Source organism: Balaenoptera ricei, chromosome 1 (assembly GCF_028023285.1).
Source record: "Balaenoptera ricei isolate mBalRic1 chromosome 1, mBalRic1.hap2, whole genome shotgun sequence".
Taxonomy (NCBI): Eukaryota; Metazoa; Chordata; class Mammalia; order Artiodactyla; family Balaenopteridae; genus Balaenoptera; species Balaenoptera ricei.
Window position 1 is genome coordinate 95,996,657 of NC_082639.1, and position 26,820 is coordinate 96,023,476.

At 46.6% G+C, this 26,820-nt stretch overlaps 1 protein-coding gene across 1 annotated transcript in view; it reads left to right on the top strand.

The window, feature by feature from the left end:
- ELAPOR1 (endosome-lysosome associated apoptosis and autophagy regulator 1) overlaps positions 1-26,820 on the top strand; it is a 68,566-nt gene that overhangs the window by 30,888 nt on the left and 10,858 nt on the right. The window contains exons 2-11 of the mRNA XM_059900804.1: positions 5,262-5,382; positions 7,684-7,876; positions 13,723-13,870; positions 14,340-14,420; positions 15,334-15,439; positions 15,572-15,721; positions 21,154-21,242; positions 24,718-24,895; positions 25,629-25,757; positions 26,168-26,258. Of these exons, the coding sequence (XP_059756787.1) occupies positions 5,262-5,382; positions 7,684-7,876; positions 13,723-13,870; positions 14,340-14,420; positions 15,334-15,439; positions 15,572-15,721; positions 21,154-21,242; positions 24,718-24,895; positions 25,629-25,757; positions 26,168-26,258 (1,286 nt within the window). The remainder of the gene's footprint in view (positions 1-5,261; positions 5,383-7,683; positions 7,877-13,722; positions 13,871-14,339; positions 14,421-15,333; positions 15,440-15,571; positions 15,722-21,153; positions 21,243-24,717; positions 24,896-25,628; positions 25,758-26,167; positions 26,259-26,820) is intronic.

Consider the following 26,820-nt stretch of genomic DNA (forward strand, 5'->3'; position numbering starts at 1 on the left):
TTTGTCTCAGACACCACTGCTTCACCAGAACCTAGCACACAATAGGCCCTCAGTAAACACTTGTTGATCATGGAATGAGTGAACATCATTTTCCTAGAACGTAGAAGACCTGACATGTTCCAAGTTAACAGTATTTCCAGAATTTAAACATTTTAATTCGAAAAGAGCAGAATGTTTGAAAAAAAGTAGTTTTTAGCATTAATATTTATTTGCACAACTGCAATGCAATGCTTTCAAAGAGTTGTCAATGGCAAACACATAAGCACCAAGGAACCACCATGGGCATCTCCAGGGAGACTGTCATGATGTCCACTCCAGTCTGTTGTCTTCCACTCCTTCCTCCACTGCTCCCTCTTGAACTTGGCCATCCAACTGACTGACATACATAATCTTATTTGGGGGATATTTCTTAAATTTAGACTACCAGATGATCCTGCTTCTACTCTCTGGAGGACTTATTAGGATAAGTCAGAGATTGGGCATGTTCCTGTAGCATAACTTTTTTAAAAAATTGTGATAAAATACACATAACGTAAAATGTACCATCCTAATCATTTTTAAGTGTACAGTTCGGGCATTAAGGACATTCACATTGTTGTGCTAGCGTCGCCACCATCCATCAACAGAATTATTTTCATCTTGCAAAACTGAAACTGCACTCAGGCGCCCAGCCGCTGGCAACCACTGTTCTGCTTTCTCTTTTCCTGAACTTGACTACTCTGCGCACCTCATATACGTGGAATCAGACAGCATTTGTTCGTTTGTGACTGGCTTATTTCACCTGGCATAATTTTCAGCTTTATGAACTGCTGTGGATTTTGGTTGGGGAGGGGAACCAACGCCAGCCCTAGGTAGAGCTGAGAAGTAAGGAGGGGCTTATCCCCATCTAGCCCACTTTCCTGCCCCATCCTTCCCTGAGTTCCCACTGACTTCAGGTCCCTACTCACGGCAAAGTGGCCTCACGACCTCATCCCATCTCCTGCTTACCTGGAGAGAGCCTCTGGTTTCCTTTGTGTGGGCCGTGTGTCCATGCCTTGGCAGAGGACAGATGGCCACCTCGTCTGACAATCCCGCCTAGATGGAATAGAATAAGGAGGGGATGTATCCTCTGAAGAGGCTCTGCTGCATGGGAGGGAGCTGTGGATAGTGGGCAGGCAAGAACCACAGGCGTCCCTGACGGGGAGGTCCTCCAACCAGGTTTAAGTGCCTTTCAGCCTTCCCATTCCACACGGCGCCAGGCTTGACTGTTTCCCCTTTGGGCCCTGTTCACAAAGGTTTTGATGCCTTGGCTTTTGTTGCAAAGTTTTCAGCAGCTTGAGTGCCAGTGCCGGGTCCCAGACACACTTTCACTGAGTGTGACTGTAGCCCACACAGGCTGCCCTCAAACACCAGCAGCCTGGAACACAGGCTACGGACTCAGATTGCCTGGGTTCGGTCCTAGCTTGGCAATCTCCAGGCTATGTGGCCTTGAGCAGGTAACTTCACCTCTTGACGCCTCAGTTTTCCCATCAGTAAAATGGCAAAATAATAATACCTACTCCATTAAGATGTTTTGAAGATTGAAAAACCTACTGCACTAAGTGCTTGACCTGTACCATCTTATTTATGATCACAACCAACCTACTACCCGTGGGAAAAAGGCACCCCCTTTCTGGGCACACTGCCTAGCATGAAGAACTTGAGCTAGATTTCAACTTTACTCACACTCTGAGTTGGGCAGCCTTCTGGAGAGCCTATATACACTGTACACAGCAGCCTTGCCATGAGGCAGGTACTTGTGTGTCCCCATTTTCCAGATGAGGCAGCTGTGGCTGAGAGAAGTTGAGCCCTGTGTGGTGATGGGGTGTGGAATCCCTTCTAGCTCGCCTATTTACTTAGTGCACGTGCCAGAGAAGCTAAGCACCACCTGTGCCGTGGACCACATCCCTTTGGCACCAGCTCATCAGCTTACACCTTGTGCATCTTCCACAGTAGATAGCGACCACATGCCTCTCTAGCACTTAATCTGTAGACCAGTGATACCAATCACTAGTCTCTAATCTATTACTTTGACAATCATTTAAAAAACTAAGACATGTTATTTGAAAGAAGGGGGAAAGGTGGAAAGAAGCACACATTTGCATCCAGGCACCATCCTGGCTTGGTGATTATTTTTTCATTTCAGCAGTCCACTCACTACCCAGACAGCAAGGACCCCAAACATTGTGGGTCTGAGTGAATCCTTCTTCTGGAGCTGAAAGATCAGCGTTACCAATATTTGGCAAAGCAGATTCCAGCTTTGGGGGTTTTCCCTCTAGTTTCTTGTGTTCCCTGGGAGCATTACATGTGGCTGGGTGATTTAGGGGAGGGCAGATTGACTAAGGTGCCCACCCCTCGTTTTCAAACCCTTCCCTTCTTTCCCCGATGAACAGGCAGCAGCCACTGCTTCCTGTGCCCCATTTAAAATTGTGATTTGTGTCATATCTTTGTGAATGGGGAGAACAAGGAATTGTATGCTGGACATACGAATTAAATCTATTCATGTGTCTCCTTTGTGAATCTGTATATTATGCAGACCGTATGCTCTCAAAGACAGATCACTGGTTAAACTGAGGTACTGTGGGGGAATTGATTTGTTCACAGAACTCTGAATATAATTGAGGAGCGCTGCCAGTTATGTCTCTGATTTAACTGTCCGTCTAAGCCTATGTCTTGGCTGGTGAGATAGCAAAGTATAGTTCAGATTCGAAACAGCTGCAGCAGAGCCAGCCACATTGGGTAGTGTAAATATCCCCAAGTGACATGAAGTAAAGTAGCACATATTGAAAGGGAAACTTTCTAAGGTTTGGAACCACCATTTTCCCGGCAAACCTCCCACCAGAGCAGGACCCAGGGGACACCAAATGAAAGACGATGCAAAGAGAAGCAGGCTGGGCCCATGTGTCTCCGAGAGGCCAAATGCAGTCAGAGTGACTGAAATGATCTGCTCGAACAGATTAGATGTTTTAACACCAATTCTTAGGCTTCAGAAGCAAGCCTGGCTGCTGGCAGACAACCAACACTGCCTTGCTTAATTTTTAGATTTGGCTGTTAAATTTCGCTCCGTGTGAGTCTGTGTTTGATGGGACTTATGAGGGTGGAAGATTCCTGGTAGCAAAGCCTGAGTTCTAGCTCAGTGACTTACCAGCTGTGTGACCTTGGACAAGCCATTTCACCCCATGGAGAGTGTTTACTCATCTGTGCAATGGAGGAAACACCCCCTGCTCTGCTTGCCTTCTGGGGAGTTTAAGGATCAAATAAGATGGTGTTTGGGAATGTAAAAGCACTGTGCAAATGACAGGCATAATTACGTTCGTGGGCAGAACATTGAATCCGTTCTGCCTGATTCACTCAATTCTCCATTTAATTTACATACTGTGGATTTTACCCCTCTTTCTTGCAGCAAAACCCTTTGGAGAGTATCATTTTTAGACCTGAATTGATATATGTGTAGTTGCCTTATTTATCCTCAGAGTCCTCTGGGATGAAGAAAAGAATGGAATTAAGAGGAAAAGTAGATCCAGAGTGATGGTAGCTCAAGGGCACAAAGAATTCCCACCCAGATGTTCTTTCTTTGCTAGATGACACTGACATCTAATCTAAAGCCAAAGCTTCTCATCAAAAGTTAGGCTCACAATTCCCCCAACTCCTCTTCTTCCTCCGCATCTGCTGCCTCTGGATGAAAGTGCCCAGTTTCTGCGTCGCTGTCCTGAGCCACACTGGACACAACATCTAGTACCTCTAAGTGCTGGGCAGACAATATATATTTGGTAAATATTTATAATAGAAGACAATAAAAATGGAGCTCTAAAATTGCTCTCTCATCACCCTAAGTTTCTGAAACTACAAATCAAGAAACAACATGTTTACTGTGTTTCCACAAGTCTGAAATAACACTGCTTCTAAGACCAAAAGAAAGCCTATGCTTAGTAGATGGGCCTGGAGTGAATAGCATAAGGTACAGGGAACCCCTAGTGTGTCTAAGGTTCCATGCAAGCCACGAGAAGCCAAGCTAGCACAGGAGAAATTGAACTGTTTTTTATGTACCAAAAAGAAAGGAAAAACTCCATCGGTTAAAACATGACACGATGCTTCCTTAATTGTGTCAGTTATAAGCCACAACTTGACTTCACAGGTGTTAAAATGTGAAAGAAATGTGCATCTTAGAAGAGATGAAAGGCAGTTTATTTACCCCCTCCAAAAAGTAAAGATTTCTTTTTTTGGTTCTGATACATTCTTAGGTTAGCCAACTTCAAACTGTCTCAGTTTTAGCCCCAGCTCCTTGCATTTATATATTATGCAATCATCCTTTCATATGGGTAGAAGGGGGACATTAATTCTATTTTTCTTATGGATACAGTAATACAAAGTACTTTAGGGCTTGAATATAGTTTTTGGTAAGTGAGGATTGTAAAATGCTTATCAGAGCCAAAATCACATTAATTCTATGGACTGTTGTTTATTATGAGATTTAAAAGAGTAAGAAGTGTTGAAGAGTATTTGGCACGTTTATTGTGCTTTCTTTTTCCCAAGTAGTGCTTTCGATGATTTTTGTTGTGGCTCTTGCCGTTTTATTTAATGCTTGATTTGGCAGTTTTGTTGTTGTTTTTGAGTTTATTCTTAGTTCAGGTAAAGCAACTGAACTGTGAGTTTTCATTGCACAGAGAAATTAGGCGTGAATAGGCTCATGTGATGAGAACCCATCACCTGCCTGGGCTAAATGTGACATTTTCATAAAATTCGAGGTGGGAATTCATAGTTTTTTTGGGCAGGAGAGAGCGTGAAGAATGCAAGGAAATCAGGGAAATAGAAATACAGCTTTTGTGACAATCCTTTGTAAATTTTTCATGGACCAGTCCCTGCTCATAAATTCTGCAGTTTGGGACAAGAAAAATTCCACCTGTTTGTAGCCTGTTCTTTAGTTACCTTCTCACATCCCTCTGGCCTATCAGGACATTTATACACAACCGCAAAGAGAGTCATTTAAAAAAAGAAAAGAAAAAAGGGTTTCTAGGGACTAGACCATGGCCGGTGGAGAGGAATGATCCAATAACCGTAGCTCCTGTATGTGCTTGATAACAATCATTTGGTTCCATGATGCCTTGTTCCCTGCCGGGGTCCCAGGGCCCGTTACTGTGATGATGAGTGTCAGTAGCCCTCGTACTGGGCAGGAAGTGGGTAGGAAGCTGTTAATGTTTGACCACTACTAATGCACATTGTGCCCACTCTTCTCTCATCTGCAGTCTGAGTACCACTACGAGTACACGGCCTGTGACAGCACGGGTTCCAGGTGGAGGGTCGCCGTGCCGCATACCCCGGGCCTGTGCACCAGCCTCCCTGACCCCGTCAAGGGCACCGAGTGCTGTAAGCAACCCTGCCTCTCAGCTTTGGCCTCTGCCCCAAGCCTCCTGCCATCCAAGTTAGGCCCTTCCTGACAGTGCGGCTGCCTTGAGGAATCAGATCTCACCCCGCCCCCCTCCCACGCCGCCAGTCCTCATCCCCAAACCTCTTGAGATTTGGTGCAGAAGTGTTATTTCGTGGATGCAAACTGGGTATCTCAATTTACTTTTGTTTTATTTTCAGATTTAAATCCCATCAGGGTATAAAGTAAAAATAATTCCGGCTGTGTGCCACTTAGATTATTTTCTCTGTTTACATACATTTTCTTTTTTTGGCTGTGCATTTCTCTCCAACCTACACTCACCAGCCATAGTCACTCATTTAGGAAAGATTGTGATTTGCAGTCATTCTTGAAAAAGAAGCCAGAGAAGATAACTTTCTGCAGAGACAGACCTTTATAATGCACTGGGCATTACTTCAGGGAACAAGAATCTTCCCTGACTGTGGAGCTGACCATGCAGCCGGAAAGGTAGTGACTTCCCTGCAGCTCCCACCCCACCTCTGGGACTCTGCAGCTACAACTTTTCTACCACTGGCAGCTATTTCCCCTGAGCTGTTCTTTTTAGAAATGCATAAGGGGGGCAGTGGATAACAATAAAAATCAGGAACTAGAATCAAAGAATACTTGAAAATTTGGAAAGGAGATTGAGGGCACTTAAAATCTAAAATAAGCTTAGCCTGGTGCCTGGTTCAGCAGGTGAGCAGATAAATACTTGTTAAATCCATGAATGGATATTGCTAAGATCTGAGTAGAACTGAGGTGTGACTAATGGAAACAAATGAGCCATCTTCAGTAAACTTGGCCAGCGTTCTTGAGCACTATGTGCACCTGCTATGTGAACCACAAAGATAAATAAGGCACAGTCTCCGCCTTCAGAAGCGTACAGTCTGGTGGAAGGAGCAGACACCCGTTCATCCATTCATTTTTTTCAGCAGACTTTATGTAGCCCCTGCTATGTCTGCGCCAGTCGCTGAGCCACCGTCCCTAGAGGAGCTCAGAGCCTAGTGGGAGGCACACATCAATATGATGTGTTGTATGAGGTGAAAAGAATGGGAGTTATGGATGCTTAGGGATCAGGAACCGCTGGGAGAACCACTCGAGCAAAAGCTTGGAGGTGGGAGAACATCAGACACATTCAGAGAAGAGCATGTGGGCTGGGGTGGAGGCAACACAGGGAGGGGATGGATGGGAGTAGGGTGGAGAAAGGTTTGTAGTGGGAGATCAAGCCGGAAAGTTAGGTTGGGGGAAAATTGGGGAAGAATTTGAATGCCAGGCTGACAGCTTAATTCTATAACCAAAAGTGGGGATGGTGCCTGATTATTTTTTAAATAACAGAAATAATAGTACCTATGAGTGTTTTAGAAAGATACTTCTGACCACCGAATGAGCAAAAACAAGAAACAGGGAACTAGTTAGGAGGACATTGCAATGGTTGAGCTAACAGGTCACGAGAATCCCAACTAGTACGGTGGCAGTGGGACCAGAAAGGAGAAGACAGAGGCCAGAAACTCAAGGGGGAAGTTCAAGGCTGAAGGGCTAGGTGCCATTCAGAGGGGTCAGCACGAGAGACCATGCTCTTCACTGGAGAGCTCTCAGAATGGCTGAGGCTACCCCTTAGACCCCTTAGGAAACGAGACTGACAGGGACAAACCCAAAGTCCTGCAACAAGGCCCTAAATCTTTTTTTTAAAAATATCAGCTTGGGAATTCCCTGACAGACCAGTGGTTAGGACTCGGCATTTTCACCGTCGTGGCCCAGGTTCAATCCCCCGTCAGGGAATTAAGATCCTTTAAGCCATGTGGTGTGGTTTGGCCAATAAATAAATAAATAAACAGATAGATAGAGTAAATAGAATAAAATAACAGCTTTATTGAGATATAATTTACATCAGAAGATTCACCCCTGTAGGTTATAAAGTTCAGTGGCTTTAGAATATTCACACAGTTGCATAACTATCACCACTATCTAATTGCGGAACATTTTCATCACCCCAAAAAGAAACATATCCATTAGCAATCTCTCCCCACGCCCCCTCCCCCAAGTCCCTGGTGCCACAAATCTCCCTTCTGTCTCTACGGATTTGCCTATTCTGGACATTCCATGGAAGTGGAATCATACAAGATGCGCCCTGGCTCCAAATCTTAGTGGGGGAAGCTCCCAGGTCTCCATCCTCCGGTCCTCCCCCTAGGATGCACACAACCCACCCACTTCTCCTGCGAGGCAGCAGCCTCACCACCCACCCTTGTCCCCGCTCTGTGTTCCAGCCTTCTCTTGCAAAGCCGGGGAGTTTCTGGACATGAAGGACCAGGCGTGTAAGCCGTGTGCTGAGGGCCGCTACTCCCTTGGCACAGGCATCCGTTTCGACGAGTGGGATGAGCTGCCCCATGGCTTTGCCAGCCTCTCAACCAACATGGAGATCGAGGACAGCACCACAGATTCCACTGAGAACTGCACTTCGTGAGTCGCCCCTCTCCCCACACTCCGCGCCCACCCCCTTAGCCCCACGCCCCCCTTACCTCCCTGCTCCCCGTATTGGGGAGGGGGCTGCAGGAAGCACGCCACAGCCTCCTCTCCTGCGCCTGGGGGTGAGGGCTAGAGCAGGGCCCCACGGGACTGCTGGACGTGACATCCACATCAGCCCAACCTTACTGACCTAAGCTTCCCAGCGACTGACAGGTATTTGTGACAGGTGAAAAACACGGGGAGATAGAGACAGGTGGATAAGCTCAACAAGGGTTAAATGGCCCAGTCCAGTTAACACAAAATCCAACTGGATTCCACTATGGAAGTTTGGATCAGCCAATAAACTTCCTCAACTTGGTTGCAACACCATGTGCAAAGCCTTGGGTATCTTCCTGGCTTTGGTGCTAGCTTCTAAAACTGGTCTGAGTTTATGGGTTTGGGAGGATAAAGTAGGACCAGAGCTTTGGTCAGTGATGGCTGAGATCTTCCAAACCCTTTGAGACCCTGATGACCAGAAAATTCTCCAGCTCAGAAGGAAATCTTTTCAGTAATTGAAAGGCTCAGCCCAGGGTGCTTACAGAACGGGTGAGCTATCCTTATCAAATCTCCGGATATTTAATTCCAGGGATGGGAGTAACCTATCCCTGGAATTAAATGATGTGCCTTCTATAGTTCAGGCACTATTCTGGATGCTTTACGTATATTATTTTCTCTAATCCTCACAAGAACCCTTGTGACAGTGAAATAGATATTATTGTTCCCATTACACAGATGAGGAACTGGAAGCTCAGTGAGGTTCAGTGACTTGTCCTTCGTTACCTAGCTTACAACTGGGAGACTGGAATTCACACCCAGTCCAAGCTTTCCACTGCCCCATGCTGCTACCTTCAAATAACATTTAGTGTGTGCAAGGCAATATCCAGTCCTAGAGAGGAAAAGTAGGGGGATGCACAGATGTAAAAGACAATCTTCCTCTGCCCTCTGTTAAATATTGACAAAGAATACAGGAGAAAAGTACATGAAAGTTTCTCTTATACCCAAGCAATCAAAAGGATAAAAAAGGATTAATTGTATTACACCTGGATTTCTAAAGGTGGGAGCAATGTCTCCCATTCCTATACTTAAATCTCCTAGAAGCGCCATTGTCTGAGCCAGGCAGGAGGCCTCTAACAGTCCAATTTTAATGTTATTTTAGAGTTCAATATTATGAGTCAAAATCATTAGCATGACAACGTTCACAGCAGAGATAAAGCTGGAGAGGATTCAAGCTGGAAGGAGAGGGAATGTGTGGGTTAAGACAAGCAACCCCCATTTTAGTCCTAACAGAGAATGTGACTGACCCTGGACAAGGCGCAGGCCTGGCTCAGTGGGTCAGTCCCCACGTGCCTGAAAGCAGGGTTTCTCCCTGTCTGGGGAAGCAGTGAAAGTCCAGAAATCATTCTCTCTCAGCGAGGCCAGATGTGGGTCTGTTCAAAACGGCTTGTGTTTCCACAGCACAGACTGCTTCAGGGCCTGGATCTTAAGGCATTCCACGACATTCCCGGGAGGGGGAAAAAGGAGAAATGGAGAGGAAATGGCCACCTAGAGAGGGTTTGTGATTTCCCCACCGTGCCCCAGAAAGGCAATAGCAGCTGCTATCAGGTCACCAAGTGTCCGGCTTTCCTGCTCGACTGTGTATTTACCTGAATCCAAGCCCACTGCCCCGAGACTAACCCCGGCCAGTGGCGCCTCCCACCTGCTCTGCCTCTAGCGCCTCCCAGCTGGTCCCCGCTTCCAACCCCAGCTTCCTCCAGGCCACCGTCCACTCAGCAGCCAGACTGATCTTCTTAAACACAAGCCCAATCACAGTACTTTGCTGCTCAGAACTCTGGATTCTGTGGATTCCCACTGGAATAAAATCCAACACGTTGTCACAGCCTGCAGGGCCTCTGCCCCCGCCCCTTCTTCCAGCCTCTCTCCAGTGCCTCTCCTCCTGCTTTCAGAGCGCCAGCCACGCTGGCCACCATGCTCCCGCCCTCCTGGCGCCTTTAACACGCTCTTCTGCAACTCTTCCCCCAGCTGACTCCTGCTTCACCCTCGGGTCTCTGCCTAAAAGTGACTGCCTCAAAGAAGCCATCCCTGACCCCACAGGCCCCTGTTACACACACATACATCATCTTGTATTTCTCCTTATGGCACTTACCATAGTTATTACTATGTGATTAACTGTGTGATAAGTTTCTGTCTCCTCCACTAGAAATAGAATGCAAGCTCCAAGAGGGAGGGGGTCAGGGCTGTCTTGTGCTTTGCTGTGTCTCCAGTATCTAACACCTGGCACAAAGCAGACACAAAATAAATAATTGGAAACAAAACAGGCCAACTGAATGGAGTTTCCATGGCAGGATCCTGAGCCTTCAGGGGATCATCCTTGGTCCCTGGGTAAATGTCCCAGGACTAAGGTGATGGAAACAGTCCTCAGATCCAAAACTGGGATAAGCAAAAGGGGATAAGAGTGAAAAGGGAGTTGTGGAAAGGATGCTGTACGTTCATGGAGGAGAAAGAACAGAAGACCAAACACTGTGAAGGTGAAACAAGAATGAGAGAAAGCATTAAAAAGGGTCTCAAACTTTGGAAGCTTCTAAGTTTTCCTGTACAGTTTCTTCTTTCTGACCTGAATTTATAAACAGTGCTACCCAGTGTGAGCTTGGCAGTGTGTCTGGGTGGCCACCATGTGAGAATTCCTCTTTGAAAACTTGCCTCCCTTTTCCCCAGGGCCATGGCAAAACAAAGCAGGTATAAGCAGATCACAGCTAAACGACTGAGGGCAGGTTCCTAATCTCTTCCATGCCTTGGTGTCCTCATTCTAACGAACCAGTGATAAAAATAGTACTCTTCTTAGAGGCTGTGGTAAGGATGAAATGAAATGATACTTGTAAAGATTTGGAGCGATGCCTGGCACTAGAAATCAATCAAGACATGTTGTTATTATTGAACGTGAAACGATCTTCACCAGGGACAGCTCTGACAAAAGTCAGAATTGTGATGCATTTTGCAAATGTAATCCACTTACGGCATCTTTTTAATTATTCATCCACCTTCAGGAGTTATTTATAGCTGATGCTGTGAGCACATCAGCTTTAAGTGCTGTCTCTTTTAACAAGGAGAAATCAGTACCGTTAGGTTAGCTGGGTATATTGGATGAGCTCAGCTTAGGTATTTTGGATACGCTTCCATTTGAGAATAACACTAACTGTTGAAGAGCTGGAAGTACCATGTTATTCTGACAAACACTGGGGGAAAACTGGACTAATCTGAGGTCCCCTGAACTGACCATTATTAATCACTGGAGACCTGGGCTGGTCTCAGGCACAGCAGTGAAATAGTGGGATTGTCTTTGATCACCCATTTCCCACATTCATCTGTTTAATGCCCTGAGGCCCTCTTCTGTGCCAGGTCCAGGGCTTAGTGCTAGGGACACAGAAGTGAGCAAGTTAAGTTTGGTCTCTGCCCTCACAGCATCGACAAGACAGGCAGGAAGACAGGCAATTCAAGAAGAATTAAAGTATGACCAGAAGAGGAAACCAAATTGCAAATAAACTACGAAAAGATGCTCAACCTCACTGATAGTTAAGGAAATAAGATTTAAAGCCCACTGAGACACTCTGTCCTACCGTATCATATTGGCAACAATTTTAACGTCTGACCATTCCAGATGTGGGGAGGATGTGGAGCAAGAGGAACTGTCTTTCGCTGCGGGTGGGTGCAGTTGACGACAGCCACTCTGGAGCACAACGTGGCCATAGCTGGTAAAGTTGGAGGTTCACATACCCTGTGACCCAGCAGTTCTACCCCCAGGCTTTCCACTCAAATATGCGTAGAGGGAGACATGTGAGAATGTTCCTAACAAGAGTGTGCACAATAGCAAACAATTGGAAACAATCTAGATGTCCGTCAACAAGTAATGCATAAATAAATATGGGCAAACCATAGAAAGCAATCTTACATACTGGTAAAAGTGAAAGAAGAGCTTTTGTTCACGTGTGAATATGGATATGGATGAATCCCACAATCATTATACGTGTTGAGGGAAAAAAAGCAAGTTTCAGAATCCATGAGCACATAAGATATAAAAACATGCAAAATGGGGCTTCCCTGGTGGCTCAGTGGTTGAGAATCCGCCTGCCAATGCAGGGAACATGGGTTCGAGCCCTGGTCTGGGAAGATCCCACATGCCGCGGAGAAACTAGGCCCGTGAGCCACAATTACTGAGCCTGCGCGTCTGGAGCCTGTGCTCCGCAGCGGGAGAGGCCGCGATAATGAGAGGCCCGCGCACCGCGATGAAGAGTGGCCCCACTTGCCGCAACTAGAGAGAAAGCCCTCACAGAGACGAAGACCCAACACAGCCATAAATTAATTAATTAATTAAATAAAATAAGTATTTAAAAAAAAATGTCCTTTAAAAAAAAAACATGCAAAATGCTATCATACAGTATATTGTTTAGAAATACATACATAATTAGTGAAGGGCAGAGAACCACATGGGGACGTCAAGCACCAAATTCAGGAAAGTGGTTACTTGACAGTGGGGAAAGGTGTGTGTGATGCAGAGGGGGTTGAGATTAGCCAGGGGTACACCAAGACTTCTGCTGTGTTGCATTTCTTAAGCAGGGTGGCGGGTCTTAAATATTTCATAACATGTTTAAATGAAATACAGGAGGATTGTGATTTTGAGAAAGGGAACAGTGAGAGCTGAGGGCACACGTAGCAGAGGCAGGTAAAGGAGTCAAGGAGGACTTCTCAGATTAGGTGACGTTTGCTCTAAGACACGAGTAGGAATTAAATAGATGGAGGGAGGAGGAAGTTTGTTCCAGGAAGAGAGAACAGTGTGTGGGAAGAGCCAGAGGTGAGAGAAAGTTTGGCAGAAGAATTGAAAGAAATGCTGTAGGGCTGGAGCATAGAGAGTGGGTGAGGAGTTCGTAACCCCATCCTAAGGGCAACAGGGAGTCAGAGTTTCAAGCAGGGAAGTGACAGGGTCAGATTTGTGTTCTGGAGGCTCTCTCCAGCCACACTGTGGAGAAGGGATTGGAGGAAGCAGAGGACTGGAGGCAGGGAGGCGAGCTGGGGCTGATTCAGAGCTGAGGGACATGCGGGGAGGAGAAGGAAGAGCCCTTGGGTAGGGTAGACACAGTAGAGGTATTTAGAAAACAAAATCAACATGCCTTCTCCCTTCCCCCTTCCCATAAAAACCAGTTCCTAGTAGCCTCTAAAAGTGGACATTTCAAAACAAAAACAAAAACCAAAAAACAAAAAAATGGGTGGATTAGACTGGATGGACTTCTGAGTCCTGAAGAATAGCTTTATCTACTAACTTTCTTTGACAGCTTTGAGTTAGGCAAACCTGGGTTTGAATCTCAGCCCTGTCACTTGCTGGCTGTGTTATACCGGGCAAGGCACTCAACAAGCCTCCGTTTTATCATCCATTAAATGGGGACAAAATTGCATTTCCTCTTACTGATAGAAAGAAATCATGAGTGTAAAATATGTAGTTCATCATCTGGGAGATAGTAAGCAACCAATAAATATTATCTACCTCCCCCCTATCCACAACCTTACCTGCCGTCTATCTTCTGGGTAGTTCTGCATAATGTGGAGGTACACCTACCTGTCCTCCTCTTGGCTGTACCTCCAGGCTCCTTGACTTGGAGGTCATTCTTCACTGAGCATTTTCAGGTGTAAGCTTCCACTTGTGAATCACAAGTCTGGAATTCTGCAGAGACCTAGCAGGACATGAGACCTGCATATCGCACAAGCCCTGGTGGGCTGGGCTCCTGACTGTGAACTTGGCTCCTGTTCCCTCACAGGTCCAAGTGGGTTCCTCTGGGTGACTATATCTCCTCCAACACGGATGAGTGCACGGCCACGCTGATGTACGCCGTGAACCTGAAGCAGTCTGGCACTGTTAACTTTGAATACTACTACCCAGACTCCAGCATCATCTTCGAGTTTTTTGTAAGCCCCTGGCTGAGGGGGAAGGTGGGAGGTAAAGACCCTCCGAGGCTCAGACTCATTTACAGGAATCACACGCATAGTCCTGCTTGGGAAGTTTTCACAGTTGTTTTCCCTCTGGAGAGAACTGTAGTCAAAGTGAGCTGAGGCTTCAAGAGGCAAAGAGAAAGGCAGAAGTCTTAGGACCCTGAGGGGAAGAGTAGATAGAGTCTGGGAGTTTCCTAGGTGTTCTGCCCTGTTCAGACATGAAAACAGCACGTAACAGCTCTGAGTTACGCATAATTTCTTTAGTGTCAACGTACTGACATTTTTTGTGTGTAACTAGCTCTTGCCATACTTCAAATCTCATGACTCTTGAGCTCAGTCCTTCTCCCATAAGAAGGGCCCTCTGGAGGGCTGGGGCATCATGGGGTAAGCAACTCATTTCCTTAGAAAGCTGAGAGACTCTGATCTCAAATTCCTGCTGCCTCAGGTTCAGAATGACCAGTGCCAGCCCAATGCAGATGACTCGAGGTGGATGAAAACCACAGAGAAAGGATGGGAATTCCACAGTGTGAGTATCAGAGCAGTCTTCTCCCTGGAGATTCCAGAAAAGGGACCAAGGGCCTTTCCTCCAAAGAGTGTTTCCTCCCCATCTGGGCCTCCACTCTTCTCTCCCTAGAGGGCAGTTGTCTGACAACATGAGGATGCTATAGCTTCTCTCCTCTTGAGTTGACATAATATGGATGTGAACTGACTCACTCCTCTGGCTTGACCCCAAGGACCAGCAGCTTTCCAGCTTTAAAGGGCCCACTCTTCTGGGGCTGGGGCATGGATAAATAGAACCAGAGAAGAATGAGGGAGTTTCAGCCACCCTGTTGTCAGGATCTTCAGGTCCCTTCATTGGTCTCAACATAGAAATGCTCACGGTATATGTGACTGAGGGAGAAGTGGGAGAGGGCATGAGAGGGTTGTAAGAGGAGCCTTAGAAGGAGAGAGGAGGGCTCCCCTGGTGGCGCAGTGGTTGAGAATCTGCCTGCCAATGCAGGGGACACGGGTTCAATCCCTGGTCCGGGAAGATTCCCACATGCCGCGGAGCAACTGAGCCCGTGCGCCACAACTACTGAGCCTGTGCGCCTAGAGCCCGTGCTGTGCAACAAGAGAAGCCACCGCAGTGAGAAGCCCGCACACCGCAACGAAGAGTAGCCCCTGCTCGCTGCAACTAGAGAAAGCCCATACACAGCAACGAAGACCCGATGCAGCCAAAAATAAATAAATAAATAAATTTATTTTAAAAAAAAAGAAGGAGAGAGGAGCTGAGCCAAGCTGGGAGGAAGGGCAACGCTGAGGAAGTTGAGGGAGAGGAGCAGAATAGGCACTGCCCTGCAGACTGCAAGGGGAGGGATCCCAACAGGAGGCTAATGCAATGGATTAGCAATACCTGTCTCTGTGACTGAACTAACTCCTCCTGTTTGTGTGGTTTTTAGGTCGAACTAAATCGAGGCAATAACGTCCTCTACTGGAGAACCACAGCTTTCTCAGTGTGGTCCAAAGTTTCTAAGCCTGTGCTGGTGAGAAACATCGCCATAACAGGTACGGAGAACGGAGAATGGGGTTGGGTCTGGGGTCTGACGCTGACTTCAGCAGGGAGGGTGTGGGTGGGTCCTCAGGGGGCTCAGTCTCTAGGCTCAGTTCTTGCTTTCCTATGTTGTTCTTCCTCCCTAGGAGTGGCCTACACTTCAGAATGCTTCCCCTGCAAACCAGGCACATACGCAGACCAGAAGGGCTCCTCTTGCTGCAAACTTTGCCCAGCTAACTCTTATTCCAATAAGGGAGAGACTTCTTGCCACCAGTGTGACCCTGACAAATATTCAGGTGATGTTTCTGAGGGCGGGAAGAGTTTGGTGGGGGGGTACCAACATATACACAGGGACAGACAGGAAGTGGAGCCATCCTTTTGGCTAAGCTGAAGACGATTCTTCTTAAGCCCTTGCTTTCTGGGCCCTGGAAGAGCCCAGCTAATCCACCAATCACTCTTGAAATGAAATCATTCAGTAAGTATTTATCGACCTCTACTATCTGCCAGGCCTTTACTCTAGGTGTTTGGAATACATCAGTGAAAAAAATAGACAAGGGTCCCTGTCTTCATGGAATTTACATTCTGGAATGTAAATGGAATACGTAATAACTATAATAACTAAATAATAAATATATAATAAATTATATAGTGTATTAGACAGCAAAAGTGCAGGGTACCATGGCAAAAAGCAAAAGCAGCTCAGAATTAGAGGAATTAGGAAAGCTATGGAAAGGGGTTGCAATTGTTTTTTAATGAAACCTTAATTAAGATTATAATTATAAATAACATATACAGTAGATAAAAGAGGTATAAATTTATACATTTTAATTTATAACAATTATCATCAAAGTTAATTTAGAAGAGCCATGAGGTCGTATTGTTACGCAAAACATTTTGAGAGCAAGAAGCTATAATCTTTTATCCAAAGCATCCATTGAATTCAAAGCAGGCCTTGTCAGGAAATCCAGGGTTCCTTGGAACACAGTTGGAAAACCACTGCTCTAAGCGAAAATAAGAGGACAGTGGGAAGCAGCTTATTTCTGCAGTCCTGGATAATTTCCTAAAACAGCCCAACTTGAGAAACGGGACCTGGTTATTTGAGAGGATCTCGGGAGCAGCAGGGCTCTTGTATAAGATGGGTAGTGTCCCCAGAGGGCCCTGTGCTTAGACAGTCCAATGACTGGCACAGCGACCAATCTCCAAGACAGGTTCTGAAACAAACAGGTAGGGAGAGAGAAAGAGTCCCCTCCCTTCCCCTGCAAATGCCCATAACTATTCCATTTTTCCTTTTTTACACAGAACTGTATACAAACCCAGCTCAAGGTCCTCTCTTAATCAGACACCCCCATCCCTACACAGACACACCCACCCTTCTTCACACAGGTGTCACAGTATGTGTTTGCTCAGCCAAGACCCACCACTGACCTTGTGAGCTGCTTATTTCTACACCATTCCTAATATAGAAGTTCTATTTATCTACACAGATCTTGCCAAATGAGTGTAGTTTTCAGCAAGAACAGAGATTTTTAGATCTTGGGGGAAGTTTTTACCTATAAGTCTAAATTCCTGTTTTTCCACTTGAATTTCATATTCCTCTTCCCTGCTCTATCAATAGCAGCCTTTGTTAGTCTTTTTCTCCAGCTCCCTTTCCAGCCCCACTGTGGTACAGGGTTTAAATGGCAAGGTGGTTCTAGAAGAACTGCTTACAGAGTGTTTTGATCAATGCTATGTAAATTGATTTCTATCCAGAGAGTGGTTATGAAGGTATTAGTTTGGGAGTCTGAATTCTTGGAGTCCATTCTCCTTTTGCTACTGATTTCTCCATCCACCTCTTTAAATGGAAAGTGAGATTTTACTATGAAGAATATGTTCAGCTTGGGATACAAAGAGTATCACATTTCTTTGGGACTTGATTGTTCCAGAATACAGGGTCAGTGGGAGACTGGGAAAATGCAGAGAGAGTCTGATGAGAGCCTATGATGTAATGTACACAAAGGGAGTGGCAGGAGGCCCTGTGACCATTTAGTCATTCATTTGTAAATATATTCTGAGTGGCCACTGGGTGCCAGGGCTTGGGCTTGATGCTAGGGTTACAGCTGGTGCTGCCCTCCAGCTTATGTCAAAAGTGGAAATGTGGTTATAGAAACTCCAAGTGTAATAACTCCACGGTACAGGAGGTGCTAGGATAGGAGTACTGAGTGTAATGTGCGGTGGAAGCAAAAGAGGGAAGTGGTCAGTCCTCTCTGGTGAGGGAGGAAAGGCTGCACTAGCTGTGGTCTTGAAAGATAAGCTATCTTGAAAGATGAGTTGGTGATTTGATGGGGACAGGATATTCTGGAAGAAGTGTGAGCCAAGGCCAGAAGGCTCAGGGATCCAGGAGTAACTCAGCACTGCTGCAGCTTACTTAGAGAGAATAAGCATCCAAGGCTAGGAGGTGGGCAGGGAACAGGTTAGGGTTAAACCCTACTGTGCCATTGCTACGGAATTGGGATTTGATCCTATTAGCGTTTGAAGCCATTAAAGAATTTAAAACTGAGAATGACATGATCTGGCTTGTGCCTTTGAAAGACCATTTTGGTTGCCATTTGGAAAATGGATGAGGAAAGGAAGAGCTGGAGGCAGAAGCTACAGTCAGAAGATTTTGCCTCAGGTGCCATTGCCCGTATCCAGAACCTAGACTAATGAGGAGCTGATGCGCATGTGGATGTCAGGGACAAAGGCTTGACTGAAAGCATCTTTCTCACTGAGAGATTAAATTTGATCATTAGAATTTATTCCTTTGTGTTATGTTTAATATTAGGGATTCATTTCCTAATAGAACAGCACAGGGTTTAAGGGCATGGACTCCAGAACAAAATCACTGTGGTTCAAATACTTGCTCCACCACTTCCTAGCTGCGCCACCTTGGGCAAGTCACTTGTCTGTGCCTCAGTTTTCTCATTTCTAGAATGGGAATGACAATAATTGTATGTACCTCATAGCATCATTGTGTGCACTGATTAAAACAGGTAAAGATTTAGAACAGTGTCTGGCATGTAGTAAGCACTAATTTTATTTATTCATTTACATTAAGGCCTGTCCCAGCAGTCTTCTAGTGGTATAAAACAACTCTGGGCATAGGTAACAATAATAAGTCACTTGTACAGTACTTTACAGTTCACAAAACATTTTCTCATTACTCATAGCATAGTGCAGGGGTGATTTCCCCATTTACAAATGAATTAGGAGAAGCTCAGAGAGGTTAAGGGATTTGCGCAGAGTCTGTGGTGGTGTTGGAGCTGGGCATTGGGTTCATTAGGTACTTAAATCTTCAGGGGAAATGTTTTCCTTGGATAAAAAGGATCAGAACGAGAAGCCTGTATTTCCGGAGGCAGGGGGAAGATACGGAAAGGAGGAGGAAGGTGCAGAAAGAGCAGGTGGAGCCCCCAAGATAAACTTTATCTTCATACAGTTTTACCCAGGGCCAGTCCTACAGGAATCACTTTTCATTTTCTCAACAAATATCTAGGCCAATCCTTCAAACATGACTAGTCTCCAGCTTCAACACCTTGATGAAACCTGAGCTGGGAAAGTGAGGTCTGGCTCAGCATTTGCGTTAATCATTTATTGAAACCAGTTTAGAAGTTGTCATTGTGTAAACAGCTGGACCCTTTTTGCTGAAACCCGGAGCTGGGGTGTCAGGTTGAACAAATATTTGACAAGCAGAGAAAGGTCCTTGTGTGGAATGCACTTTCTAACACGTAACTTGCAATTTGCTACATCTAATATGCAAGGGCCTGGGAACTGGCTTATTTTCAGCATCTCCCCCCAAATTTCTCCTGGCCAAGTCTGTCAAAACCAGGAGTCCCTGGATCCCTCTATGTTGAAATAGGCCTTTGTCTGTTAACCAAGTAAATGAGCTGAGAAGACCCCAGCTGTTTCTCAGCCAGTAGTTCCCTCTTGCCCAGGCTAATTAAGATGGGGACAGAAGAGGCATGGAAATGTGTGATTGAGGGAACTCCCCAGTGCAGGCCAACAAGGCGGTAACTAGGAGATTCTCCGATCTAGCAACTCATTTGGTGCCTTGGGAAGAAGAAGGGACCAGTTGAGAAATAAGCCTTAACTGGAAGAGAAAGGAGACTTTTAATCCTTACTAAAAATCCCATGATAGTTACCAAATAAAAATAATTCCCACAAACCCAGGCGATAATAATTACCAGCACTTAGCAAATTCTTACTTACAATGTGTCAGGTATGTGCTGGCTCCAGTAAGTAGATATTATTATTCCTGCTCTACAGGTGAGAGCACAAAGGCTCGGAGAGGTTAATAAGTAACTTGCTGAAAGTGACACAGCTACTAAATGATTAAGCAGGATCCAAACCCAGATCTGTCTGACTTAAAAATCTCATTCCATTCTACCAAACTGCCTGTCAGGTAATAGAGAGAGAGAAGCGGTCTCACCATTATCACCTGCTTACCTGCAGGTAACACAGTAGTCATATTAGAAATAGTGGTGACAGTAATAGTAAGCAGTGTTGTACTGGCACTCTGTAAAGCAGTGGTTTTTATTCTGGAGAAAGTAAATCTCCTGGAAATTAAAAAAAATTATTTGCATGAAGTATGTATATTTTTCAGGATACAGGAAACAGGTCTTTTTTTCAAATTCTCAAAATGGTTTGTAATTCAAAAAAGGTGAAATCCATTGCTTTAAAGAGGGATTCATTGAAATAGTTCTTGCTATCCAGGGGTTCATAGGGTTAAAGCAGAACTAACCTAGATATAAGAAGAATATACAGAGGGACTTCCCTGGTGGCGCAGTGGATAAGACTCCACACTCCCAATGCAGGGGGCCTGGGTTCGATCCCTGGTGGGGGAACTAGATCCCACATGCATGCCGCAACTACGAGTTCTCATGCTGCAACTACGAGTTCTCATGCCGCAACTACGAGTTCTCATGCCGTTAACTACGAGTTTGCATTCCACAACTAAGAAGCCCACATGCGGCAACTAAACGTGCTGCAACTAAGACCTGGCGCAGCCTAAATAAATAAATATTTAAAAAAAAAAGAATATACAGAGAGTAAAGTAAATAAAATGATAATAACATTTTTCATTAAGTTCAGGTCAAGGCTTAGAGATAGTGCTGTGAGGCCTGGGGGTGGGGAAAGTGGAAAGAGTTGGATTAAATCGTCGCCTTATTTGCATAGGATCGTTGCATGGAGAAGGGGAAATACAGAGGTGGAAGGCCTTCATTCTAGGCATATATTAAGAGACAATTCAGAGACAGAATTGGAGTAAGAGGATGAAGCACTGCCCTAAGCTTTCCTGTGTTTTGCTTCAACCCTTCAGGAGTAGAAAAACCACCTGCACAGTCAGGGTTCTGAGGCACCTGGAAGATGGCGAGTTCCAGGGAATTTGTGGTAAACCTGCAAGATGCTCCTTCTAGCTACCTCCCTCCTTGCTGGTCCTTTGGCCAGTCCACCTCTTCATGCCCTGCTCCACAGGGCAGGCCCAGTGGTTTCTCATCAGCACCAGGGAGAGGCGCAAAGGGTGTATCTGAGCAGGGCTTTAGGGACCGAAAATGATGCCGCTCAGGCAAAGGGAAGGTGGGTGTGCAGGATTGTCTACTTTCTGCAGTGTCTGTGTTGTGCCTCACCCCGAGGTCTTGGGCATTATAGCATCGTGAGCAAGTGGTCAAGAGCTCTGCTTTTTTAACTTCATATATTTGTCCTTGCGTCTGCCATTTAGAAAAAGGATCCTCCACCTGCAGAGTGCGGCCAGCCTGCACAGACAAAGATTACTTCTACACTCACACGGCCTGTGATGCCAGTGGAGAGGTGGGTAGCACGGTCACGGGGCCCCTTTGCCTGCTCCTTGGGCTTTGCCAGGTTCAGACCTCCAGCGGCCAGTGAAGCTGGCACCCAAGAAAACCCCACCGACCTCTGCAGTGACCCTGGGGCCAGTGGGGAAGCAAAACGAGATGACCTCATTTATTTTCAGGTCAGAAGCTGTTTTTGCCACATTTGTTCCGCTACTTATTCACATATGCTCTGTTTCAAAAAACACCTTCATTTTCTTTTCCTTGGTTTCTTCCATTTGCTTCACCCCCTGGGCAATAGCTGCCTGTCCACACATACTTATTTCTTCACGGAACTCATCAGACTTGTCCCCTCGGCGCTGCTCTTGTGGGCTGGCAAAGGGGATGATTCCTACTTCCTGGCTTACTGGAGAATGGCCTGACTTGTTCCATCTCTGCTGGCTCCCTCTTTCCCCCGAGGCTTTCTGCCTCAGAAAGACGTTCCTTTGTAGTCTGCTCTGCCATTGAGTCAACAGGCATTTTTTGAGTTATCAGCTGTTGTGCCTGGCACTGTGCTCCAGCTGGGGAATCAGAGACGAGCAGGATGGGCTCCTGCCCTCAGAGGCTCCCTGTCCTGTGGGGGAGGGCAGGGACAAGGAAGATGGGCCTGACAGTGTGCAGGGCACTGGGGGAGCCCAGAAGAGGAGTGACCAGGACAGAGGGTGGCGGGCAGGGAAGGTGTTTCAGAGGAGGCCATTTGTTCACATGTACAACCAGCCACTGTGCTGGGCGCTAGGTGTGCAGCAGCTCACAAAACCAAGGGAACGTCTACTCTCATGGAGCTTAATTCTTGTTGTGGAGCAAGTGGAGGGAGAGACAACAGACAGACAACAAATGGGTGTATGATAATACTTCAGATGGTAGTAAGGGGTAGGAAGAAAAACATAAAACAGGATTGGGAGATAAAGAATGACAGAGCTATTTTAGAGAGGGTAAGGATGACCTCTCTGAGAAGGTGACATTTGAGCAGAGACCTGAGTGAGGTGAAGGGGAGCTCTCCAGGCAGGGGGCACGCAGCAGGTGTAGAGGGGGCAGGTGTGTGCCTGATGACTTCGAGGAACAACAGGAAATGAGCAGGGATGGCTCAAGGGCACAAGTGGAGGGATCTGTCTCAGATTAGACATTCTGAATGGACTGCCTATATCCCTAAATCAGAGCCTCTCAAGAAATAGGAGTGGGGAACTCTGCATCATTCAGCACTAAGCATATGCTCGGCTATTAGGATGTATAAATGTTTCCTGGCTGGCTGGCTGGCCGAATCCTCTTTTTGCTAATTAAGCGAGGGATAAAGTCCAGTCCTTTACGGTGATTGTTTCTATAGTCATCTCTTACTGACCACCACCCACCCCCCGCCCCGCACTGCCCCACCCCACCCTCATGTTTGGAACAAAATCCCCTTCCCTAGCAGCCAGGCGAAATGATACATCTTGTCAGTTGCACCTTAGACCCAGTTCTATAGTGTCTGGTGTTCTGCATGACCTTGTAAAAATTATTGTCATTTTCTTGGCCTCAGTTGACCCACTAATTAAATGAGGACAATCCGGCTCCTCTTCTCCCTCCAGGGCATAACATGTGGCCGATTGTGGCTGTCTTTGCTTCCTTCTGCCCCACTCTTTCCCCTCCCGGCTTAGACCAAGGCATTCTAGATCCGTAGTGTGCTCTGATGCCTGCAAGCCTGGGTGTCTGCCCTCCCCTGATCACCTTGAGGGTCTTTAAGTGCTGAGTGGGGCCAGAGTCAGTGCTCCCACCTTGCAGCCCCGCCAAAGCACAGCTCAGGGAGGAGCCCTGGAGTATTCATGGTAAGTAGTGCACAGGAATATGCAGTCACCAGGAGTGCTTTACAGAAGTCTCAGCCCTCAGGCCCACACTGGTTCTGCTCGGGATTTTGTTTTCTAAGCTGTATTTTAAAATCAAGGGACTCCTATTATTGCCTTTATGGCCTTTGCTGTGCCTCAGGGCTTTCTCAGGGACCAGGATGGCCGATCCACTGGGGCTGCTGTGTGTGCTGCTCCAAGAGATGGCCTCAATCAGTCTACCAGCTCCCCAGACCTTTCTCTCTATGAGACTCAAGGAGACAAGCCAGGTGACATAAGGTTAGAGCACTAGTCCAGGTGTCTGGTCACTGGCTGCTCTTCACAGGGAGAAAGGCTGAGCTGGGCAGGGAGAAGAGTTGTCTGTCTCAGGGCTCACCTTCAATGAAGGCAGCATGGGACCCTTTTAAGACCCTGTCATTTCTTATCCTTAATAAAATGGACCGATGCTTTATTCACCCACCTTTTCACATGTATGGTATGCTACACAGAGCATTTGCATCATCACCTCAATGCAATCCTTCTGTTTCTGACTTGCCCGAGGGCCACACGGGAAGCTTGACACTGCCCAACCTCACCCCTGATTCACCGAGACCTCCTGTAATTCATCTCCTCTTCTCTATCCAATTTCTCCATCAAAAGACTAGGGACAACCCTAGTAAGTGACAGATACAATGCTCTCTTGTCCACTGACTTGGTGGCTGACCGTTCCTCTTGCCTTTTTCCCCTGGTTTTTTTGAGATATAACTGACACATAACATTGTGTAAGTTTAAGGTGTACAGTGTATTGATTTTATACACTTACATACTGCAAGATGATGACCACCATAGAGCTAGCTAACAGCTCCATCAGGTCAAATAATTACCATTTCTTTTCTGTGGTGAGAATGTTTACTATCTACTCTCTTAGCAGCTCTCAAGTATATAATACAGTATTATTAACTCTAATCACCTGTACCTTAGATACCTAGAACTTACTGATCTTATAACTGGAAGTTTGTGTTCTTTAACCAACGTCGTTCCTCTTGCCTGGATGTCCCAGAGAACGTAGAGTCCATACCCCCATGGGGATTGTTATTATGTGCTTGGTGCCCTTGCTAGACGGTGAGCTCCTTGAGGGCAGGGGCCACGTCATTCATCTCTGAGTCACATAGATGTATTAGACTTGCTATAGATGCCTACTGAATAAGTGAAAAAGCAAAGACAACACTTGGAAGACAAATTGGGACACCTCAGCCATCCTCTCTTCCCCCCAGGGGTTACATAAGCCACCTCTACTCCATGCCTTTTTGTGTTCTGGGATTTTCACCAGCTGCTTTTCCTGTGACATTGGTAGTAATAAGATTCTACACTGGAATCAGAGCTTTCTCTGGAGGCAACTGGTCCCCCCATTCCATCCGACACACGAGTCCTCATTAGGTCTATCCCTCTTCATCCAGTCAACATTCATTCAGCAGATATTTATTGAGCACGACCATGTGCCAGGCACTAGGCGACGGGACTGGGATATATCGGTGACCAAAACAAAGTGCCCCACCGTGGTGGAGCTTTCATTGGAGCCCAGAATCCCCCCACTCTCAAGGTAAATTCCTGAAGATGTGCTAATCCCACACAGGCAGGCTGAGTCATGCTTTGTTTCTGCAGACACAGCTCATGTACAAATGGGCCCAGCCGAAAATCTGCAGTGAGGATCTGGAGGGGGCAGTGAAGCTGCCCGCCTCTGGCATGAAGACCCGCTGCCCACCCTGCAACCCTGGTTTCTTCAAGACCAACAGCAGCACCTGCGAGCCCTGCCCTTATGGCTCTTATTCCAATGGCTCCGGTAACCCCTCCCCCCGCCCCAATCCCTGCCTCGCGTCCATTCCCACACCACCCACATGGGTGGGCCATGTGGGCACTCCCAGTGTCAGCTGAACACAGGCTCTGTCCTTCCAAGGGAGGCAGGGAGGGCCAGGCCACCTCTGAGGGCTATGTTCAGGAGAAGAGTGGTCAGGGTGGGCCCTGTCTGTAGGTCCAAGTCATACTTGAGAACTGCCGGCCTTCCTCCTCATTCCAACTTTGAATGGGACTCAGGCCTGAAGGGACCCAATCCTCACATCAGAGGCTTCCAGCATGTGGCGGGGACGCTACCTAGAAGGTTTAGGGAGCTGGGATGGCCACACTGACACAACCAGAATTTGTAAGCCACTCTGCAAAAAAGGAGTTGGGAGGATTTGTATACCTATTAATGTGAAGGCATTTGAGGATAACAATGTGACAAATAATATTAACGATATGTATCAGGCCAGAGGATATGTTTAGGCTTTAAAATGAATAATTTGACGGGTCAGTAGCCTAATTGGAATATGAGAATGAAGGGTCAGTGTTTACACCCTGAGTTTGTTAAATACATTGTCAGAATGCTTTCGAGTCAGCTTGATGTCACTGTGCAACGGTGCTCAGCACCACTCTTGTTGGGCTGCCCACCCCTGTTGCCACTTGTCTGTGTGACAGCAGCTCCAGTAAGGGTGGCTGTGGCCTTCCTGCTGAATGCGTGGATCTTACGGCTTCCCCAGATTGTAGCCACTGCCCAGCGGGGACCGAACCTGCCGTGGGATTCGAATACAAATGGTGGAACACGCTGCCCACGAACATGGAAACGACCGTCCTCAGTGGGATCAACTTTGAGTACAAGGGCATGACAGGTAACTGCCTCCCTCCTGACTGTGAGCTTTCAGCTCGCTGCACTGCCACAGGGGCTCTTCCCACCTCACGTTTCTTCATAGTAGGGATGTCTGGAGAAAAATGAGCTAATCATGCCATGCAATCCCTTGCATGCTCCACTGCCCATGGACATATAATATATATTCTGCCAAGCCTCTGTTTTAGAGACAGAAACAGAACTAGAAACAATGTGTACACACTCCAAAGGCCGTGTGCTCTGAGAGTTTCAGAGACTTTGACCAAAGTAGCCAGACAAGTAACATGGTTTGTTTGGCGGTGATTCTGAACGCCTCAAAGGATGGTGTTATCTCTCTTCCAGAGTGTCATCTGGGTGCACATTTGCCCTGCACCCAAGACCACTGGGCATTAACTCTTCCCTCTCCTTTTCCAGGCTGGGAGGTGGCTGGTGATCACATTTATACAGCTGTTGGAGCCTCAGACAATGACTTCATGATTCTCACTCTGGTTGTGCCAGGATTTAGGTGAGGAGTACAAAGCTAAAGGGAAACCCACACCACCCTTGGCCACATCCAAGTCCCACATAGCTAGGAGTGTTGTAGAGGAGAGGGCTTCTGGCTGGTGGAAGTGTCAGTTCAGAACAGAGGAGACCATGGTTGTGGTCTGATAAAGTTAACCTGAATGCTAACACTCATTCTTAGTTGCTGCCCATGCTGATTACCTACTGCTCTCTCATCCCGTCTAGCTTCTCCCATCATTTGGCCACATGCTACTTGAATTCCTCCTCCTCACAGCATCAGATAAGATTTTAAAAACCTGTAAAAAATAGGGCCAGAAGTGCCCATAGACAGTTCATCTTTATTTGGGGCAAGAAGATTGGGAGGGATTATTCTTGTCATATTTATCCCCATATCCCAAGAAGACCTAGGATAATAAGCAATTTGTTTGCCATTAAAAAAAATACAGGCAGGGTGGTACGGTGCAAAGAACACGGGACTGGAAGATAGGGCACTTGAGCTTTGCCACCTACCAGCTAGGTGAACTTGGGAAAGCCATTGTGCCCCTACAGGCTTTAGGCTCCTTGTC